At 49.9% G+C, this 7,500-nt stretch overlaps 1 protein-coding gene across 1 annotated transcript in view; it reads left to right on the forward strand.

Annotated features, from left to right (window-relative positions):
* LOC130386059 (CD166 antigen homolog A-like) overlaps window positions 1-7,500 on the forward strand; it is a 20,204-nt gene that overhangs the window by 5,767 nt on the left and 6,937 nt on the right. Inside the window, exons 2-5 of the mRNA XM_056594842.1 lie at window positions 1,970-2,082; window positions 2,337-2,460; window positions 2,642-2,757; window positions 5,018-5,147. Coding sequence (XP_056450817.1) covers window positions 1,970-2,082; window positions 2,337-2,460; window positions 2,642-2,757; window positions 5,018-5,147 — 483 coding nt within the window. The remainder of the gene's footprint in view (window positions 1-1,969; window positions 2,083-2,336; window positions 2,461-2,641; window positions 2,758-5,017; window positions 5,148-7,500) is intronic.

Consider the following 7,500-nt stretch of genomic DNA (forward strand, 5'->3'; position numbering starts at 1 on the left):
CTCTCTCTCTCCAGGTGTGCTAACCACAGGTCGGTTCACCCCTGCGGGTCGCGCCGGGGCTGGGACATTACCCAGGGCTTTGGGGTCAGCCTCCGGGCGGCCGCTTCAGTGACCTGAGCTCACGCATTGAGTCTGGGATCCGTCAACTACGCACACTCACACACACGCAGGCATGCACACACACACACACACACACACACACACACACACACACACACACACACACACACACACACACACACACACAGACTAGTGTACACGCACGCAGGCAGGCACACAAACACACAAGCAAACATTCTCACACACATCCACACACACACACACGCACACGAGTGCACACACACGCACGAGCGCACACACACACACACACACACACACACACACACAAGCAAACATTCTCATACACATCCATTTATGAACATGCATAGACACGCGCACACACACATGTGCACATGCGAGCATGCAGACACACACACACACACACACACGAACATTCTCATCCACAGACAAACACATGCCTGCGTGCACTCAACATGAAAGCCTGTGCAGAGGCGTGGCCCAACCAGCCGGCGTGCTGTCAATGCACGCTCAACCGGTACGGCGCACACAGAGACCCCAGGACGCACAGGAACGCCTTGAAACTCCCCCGTCGCAACGTTACCATCGCTTTGAGCCGTCAAACAAGGCAGAACAAGCAACAGCGCTTACCCTCCCTCTCCTTCTCCCCCCTTCCCCCCACCCCCTCCTCTGTCTCCCCCTCCTCCTCCTGCATTACAAGGCACTTCTTATTCACTGTAAAATGAGTCACGGGAGTTCGGCTGTGCTAATCAAATCCCCCCCCAAAAAAGAGTGGAAGGAGGAGGCAGAAGAGAAGAAGAACGGGCGTGTTCTCCGGAGCCTGGGAGCTGCCGGTGGGAGGGGGAGACGGTGTGGGAGAGGGGGAGGAGGAGGTGGAGAAGGAGAATTAATTAGAAAAATCTGACATCCACTTTGGCGGCGAAAACTGACAAAAGTGTAATTTCGGCGGGCGGGACGCAGAGGCCCTGATAAGTCGTTGCTATCTCCCCCTCTCTCCCTCTTTCCCTCTGCTTCCCAACAACTTCCCCCTCCCTCCCGCGCAGAGCTCCCATAAGTAATTACTCCCTTCCTGTCAGGTGTGCGTCGCCTCGCCACACCAAAAGGGGAGCCCTGATTGTAATAACATCTAAACCTCTGAGTGCCCGTATTCTTTTCCCCCACCTTTCCCCCGCTTGATTTCTCTTTTTGCACCTTTCCACTCACGCACTTATTCTTCTGACGGTTTGCATATGATCGACTCCAAAGCTGGTCTCCCTTGCTCTTTTTATTCATTTTTTTTATTTTTTAACTTCCCACTCTCCTGCTGCTGCAAATTGAGTTTGTGACTGAGGGATGAGACCCAATCGTTTATTGGATTAAAAGGGGTGTCTTGGAGTGTGTCTATGTGTGTGTGTGTATGTGTGTGTGTGTGTGTGTGTGTGTGTGTGTGTGTGTGTGTGTGTGTGTGTGTGTGTGTGTGTGTGTGTGTGTGTGTGTGTGTGTGTGTGTGTGTGTGTGTATGGGAGGTATGCAGGTTCAACTCTGCCCATTCACGTGCTGTCTGGTCTAGACATGATGCTTGTTGTGTTGGAACAAAGACATGTGACATTGGGGAGGATGTGTAAATTAGTGTGTGTGTGTGTGTGTGTGTGTGTGTGTGTGTGTGTGTGTGTGTGTGTGTGTGTGTGTGTGTGTGTGTGTGTGTGTGTGTGTGTGTGTGTGTGTGTGTGTGTGTGTGTGTGTGTGTGTGTGTGTGTGTGAATGCGTGTGTGTTTGTGTGTGTGTCCCGTCTTGGCTAAGGTTCCCATGAGGGACATCTAGAAAGAAGCTCCTGAGAGAATGATAGAGCAAAACTGAGTTTGTTTTTCTCTGTTTTTTTTTTGGTTCCCCTCCGTTCCACCACTGCCTCCAGACCTGGACCTGAGCCTAAGTCCCACGGGGAAAGTGCTGAAGAAGATTGGCGACAAACTGAATGTGACCATGGAGAAGAACACTTCTGGCCACGCCAAGGTCTCGTGGACCAAGGTAAACATGTTTTGTTTTTTATCACACAGACATTTTCAATTGATTTGCCTTGGAATTTAATTTGAATCTCAATGTTCACGTACATTTAAATAATAATGATATTTTTAATTATAATGTTAATTGAATTGTACATTGTGATTGTAAATGTACTATTTTTATGTTCTTTATCAGAAAGTTGTGACTCAACAAACAAACAACAAACTAAAAACCAAATACTAAATATCCACACGTTTGTTCCTTTTGTTTATCCGCAGGACGGCAAAGCAGCCAAAGCGCCGGCGTTCGAGCGGCTGACGTACGCGGACGCGGGCGTCTATGTGTGTGAGGTCGCCACGGGGACGCTGAAGCGCAGCCTCAACTTCCAGCTGGTGGTGGAAGGTGAGCATTGTCCACCAAGTTCAATCCCACCTACCGTTTGATGAATGGGCCAAACAGCAACATGGAGCCATGCTAGCTGGGGGGGGGTAGCGCATGTAGAACCAAGATGGCCGCTGACACTGAATCAGGCCCGTGGATTGGCTGAGAGGCGAGCTTCATGCTGTGTCCCCCATGCCCACAGGTGTGCCCGAGATCACCAGCCTGACCAAGCAGCGAGCGGACAGCCACAAGGTGCTCACCTGTGAAGCCCTGGGGGTACCGGAGCCCAGCTTCCAGTGGAGCGTCAACGGCACAGAGGTAGGTTGGAGTGTGTGCGTGTGTGTGTGGGAGTATATGAGAGTTTGAGAGAGTGTGTGCTTGTGTTTGTTTGTATGTGTGAAAGTGTGTGTGTGTGTGTGTGTGTGTGTGTGTGTGTGTGTGTGTGTGTGTGTGTGTGTGTGTGTGTGTGTGTGTGTGTGTGTGTGCTTGTGTTTGTTTGCATGTGTGAAAGTGTGTGTGTTTGTGCATGCGTTTGTGCGAGCGTGTGTGTGTTTATGTGTGAATATGTGTGTCTGTGTATATTTGTGAGAGTTTGAGAGTGTGCCTTTTTATGTGTGGTGTGTTTTTGTTGGTGAGATTTTGAGAGAGTTTGTGCATGTGTGTGTTTGTGATATCTGTGTGTGTGTGTGTGTGTGTGTGTGTGTGTGTGTGTGTGTGTGTGTGTGTGTGTGTGTGTGTGTGTGTGTGTGTGTGTGTGTGTGTGTGTGTGTGTGTGTGTTTGTGTGTGTGTCTGTGTGTGTGTGTTGGTGATAGTTTCTGACCATGCCTATGTGTGTGTGTGCGTACATGTTTGTGTTTGTGAGAGTCTGAGACACTGTGCCTCTTTGGGTGTGTTTGTGTGTGTGTGTGTGTGTATGTATGTGTAATCGAGAATATGCGTGTGTGTGTGTGTGCTTGCGCGTGTACCCTCTGTGTGTATCTTTTGGGTACCTGCTCCAGGGGCTCTCTACGGGAACAGTGCAATGTGCTATTTCCAAGGATGCGGGTGATTATGTCTGCTCTTCTTTTTTTCCCCAACAGTTCCATGTCTTTGTAGAGAGCGCTCCTAAAAGCTCTGGGCAGCCCTTTCCTTTGAACAGAGCCTCATGACAGCGGCCCTCTCCCTGCATGCTGTGAACCACAAGGGGCGGGACGGGGAGAAGAATACACAACACATGATTATATGCATTCTGTAGCGCCCCCAGCAACTCCTACACAACATGTGGCAGCGCGCTAGCGGACTCACACACACTTAGGTGTGTGTGTGTGTGTGTGTGTGTGTGTGTGTGTGTGTGTGTGTGTGTGTGTGTGTGTGTGTGTGTGTGTGTGTGTGTGTGTGTGTGTGTGTGTGTGTGTGTGTGTGTGTGTGTGTGTGCGTGTGTGTGTGCGCAACACTTTGTGTGTTCATTTGCTGAGGTGGATTTCAACTTTTAGTTTGAGCCACGGAGGTGAGCGCCGTGTGGCAATACTCCGACGTCCGCCATTTCAGAGCCATTTGCTGTTTACAGGGAAACGTTTGGCTTCCTGTCCAAGGCTGCTGTGCGCTCAGGGAGTGTATATATACATCAAATAGGAACCTATTTTGCCATGAATCTCAGCTCTATTAAGACTTCTTTGCTGAGACATAAATCCAATAGTAATCACCCATGATGCTGGGCCTGGGGGGCGTGGCGGCGTGCAGGACAAACCGCATCCCTGCGTGCCATGTATCTTTACATTCATCCTCCGTGGAGTCCACTGCGTTTTGCGTTAGGCCGGGCATGATATACGAGCTCATAAACACCAACGCGCACTCGGCGGACAATATATCAGGTGGTAAGGTGGGATAATACCCATGTGAGTCTCCAACAAAAGACGCCGCAAGAATTTTCAATGAAATCACACCAGCAAAGGCACCGCACCATCGTCTGCTACACACACAAACACACGCACACACACGCACACACATGCATGCACACATCGCTGTGGTCTCATTATTTTAAGTTCTGTAATTATAGATGCAGGAGAGCACCTATAGAAAAAGAAACCATTTTCTTTCTTCCAACTTCTCTTATATGTGTGCGTGTATGTTGGCGTGTGTGGTTGTGTGTGGGTATGTATGTGTGTGTGTGTGGGTGTGTGTCCCCCCTGCCTATCTTATTTCCCGGGGTGGATTGGTGGAGATCCGCTCACCTCCCATCGGATGTTGACATTTGCGATATTTCCTTGACATTATCTGTCACGCAGCGAGCCTAGCTGTCCATCTCGCTGTCCGACTGCCTATGAGACCTTAGACACCCACACCGAAGATGCCTCGGAAAATCGGGTGTTTGTGTGTGTGTGTGTGTGTGTGTGTGTGTGTGTGAGTGTGTGTGTGTGTGTGTGTGTGTGTGTGTGTGTCGGCGTAGTCATGGCAACGATCACAGACTGCGTGTGGTGATGCACAACATGCGTGTATGCATGCGTTTTCAAACAAACAAAAGGTTTGCTTTAGGATTTAGTGTGGAAATCAGCACCGGTCCACTCTCATGACGAGGAACGTGTGTCCCCCCGTCCCCAGGTGGAGAGCAGCTACGCCAACGCCAAGGCCACCCACAGGATCAGGGTGGAGCCCGCCGCCAACCTCACCGTCACCTGCAGCGTGAGCAACAAGCTGGGCGAGGACGCCCGCACCATCACCGTCTCCTCACGTAGGTCCACCCCACAACACCGTCACCACCGCGATAGTAGCCTTAGCAACAAGCTGGGATATGACGCCCGCACCGTCAACGTCTCCTCACGTAGCTCCACCTCACAACAACGTCACCACGGTGATAGTGGCCTTAGCGACAAGCTGGGATATGACGCCCGCGACATCAACGTCTCCTCACGTAGCTCCACCCCACAACACTGTCGCCGCGGCGATAGTGGTATTAGTATTGTTAGCATCGTCCGCTACACACATTAGCATTGTTTTATTTTTATTAGCGGGAGTGGTATTGGTAGTGGTGGGGTTGGTGGCAGTAGTAATATCATTATTAGTAGTAGAAGCATTGTAGTAGTGGTAGTAGAAGTAGTAATAATCGTATAAATAGTGCTAGTAGTGAAACCCATTTCAAGCTCAAGTACCTCATTTCTCGGTTCCTTGTCTTCACAGCAGAGGCCTAGTTAATCCCACACCGACTCGCCTTCTAGGCCATTTAAATTGATCAGCCGAAGGTAAAAACGGCCAGCAGGTGGCCAGATAAAAAGACTCCATGGCGAAAGAATCAGGCTTCACCACTCGCTAGTAGAACAGTGGTAGCCGTAGCCGTAGCAGCAGTGTTCATAGAGTAAACAATGACATGATCACAAACACACGCCAAATACACAATAGTAATCAGGGCTATAAAACACTGTCCCACATTATGATAGTTCTTGCATTATTAGGATGTTTGTAAGCAGCAGGGAGCAGTAGCATTGCAGCCAGTGTGATGTTTACTGCATCAGGGACAGGGGTGGGGGTAGCTGCTGCTGCTGTCCCACTATCCTCTCCTTTCATGTCTGCAGAGGCTACGGGCTGTTGTTAGACAGCTGAGGTGTGGGGGGGGGGGGGGGGGGGAACAAAATGAAACATTAACAACCCACATCTCTTCTGGTTGTTGTTAGGACCACCGTATTACATTAGAATGATGGCGTGTTACACGTCGACAACACACCGGTAGTGGAGCAGGGGGGGCAGGGGCCGGATGGGGGGGGTCAGAGTGTACGCCGCATGGGGAGGGTCACGGCCGCCTTCTAAGGGAGGGGGGGTAGTGTTTCAGATGGGACGTGGGGTAAGAGGGTCAACCTGTTCATCATAAGCGATAGGTCGTGGCCTCCTCTGAGGGATCGTGTTGCAGCTGTGCTTTGGGGGTCAAAGTGTGAATCTTAAAGGGGCACCCAGCGCCTCTCTGGGCTGTTTCCTAATACAAAAGAGTACTTCTTCACACGCATGGAGTGCAGAGATGACGGCCCGGTCGACATCGGCGTTTGCAGGGAAGTCTGAGCAATTTCGTCATTATTTTAGAAGTTTCAGCTTCAGACTTTTCTGCGGATTTGTTCTGTGGAACCAGAGTGGATTTTGCAGAGAGTGATTTTCCACCCAACAAGTGTGTGTGTGTGTGTAGAAATATTAGAAGATAGCTAGCGTGGCGGTTCCCCTTTAAGAAATGGGTCATTGGCTTCTTCTGAGGGATAGATGGTGCTTCAGCTGGGGGTTAGATGGTGCTTCAGCTGGGGGATAGATGGTGCTTCAGCTGGGGGATAGATGGTGCTTCAGCTGGGGGATAGATGGTGCTTCAGCTGGGGGATAGATGGTGCTTCAGCTGGGGGATAGATGGTGCTTCAGCTGGGGGATAGATGGTGCTTCAGCTGGGGGATAGATGGTGCTTCAGCTGGGGGATAGATGGTGCTTCAGCTGGGGGTCGGAGGGTGCTTCAGCTGGGGGTCGGAGGGTAAGACGGGAACATAACTTTTCGAGGAGCCACAGAGGAGAGCACAAAGACTTTTTGTTGAAAAGTTAGGGTTGTGAGTCATACAAGGTAAATCCTGATGTGTCAGGACGTACTAGTTCAGAACAGCAGTGACAGAGGTGAAATACACTGAAGCCGATAGGGTTGAGTCTGAATAGTTCATAGGAAGGTTGTCAGGCAGAGTCTGAATAGTTCATGCTAAGGTTGTCAGGCAGAGTCTGAAGAATAGTTCATGTTAAGGTTGTCAGGTAGAGTCTGAATAGTTCATGTTAAGGTTGTCAGGTAGAGTCTGAAGAATAGTTCATGTTAAGGTTGTCAGGTAGAGTCTGAAGAATAGTTCATGTTAAGGTTGTCAGGCAGAGTCTGAAGAATAGTTCATGTTAAGGTTGTCAGGTAGAGTCTGAAGAATAGTTCATGTTAAGGTTGTCAGGTAGAGTCTGAATAGGGCATGTGAAAGATGCCAAAGTCAAACACTGAGATCAATTATGGATACAGAAATCATCGCTGTGTCTGTCATGCATTTCGTAACCGATTTTCAGCGGGGAAAGAGGTCCTCATCAGCTATATCATT

Source organism: Gadus chalcogrammus, chromosome 7, assembly GCF_026213295.1.
Source record: "Gadus chalcogrammus isolate NIFS_2021 chromosome 7, NIFS_Gcha_1.0, whole genome shotgun sequence".
Classification (NCBI taxonomy): Eukaryota; Metazoa; Chordata; class Actinopteri; order Gadiformes; family Gadidae; genus Gadus; species Gadus chalcogrammus.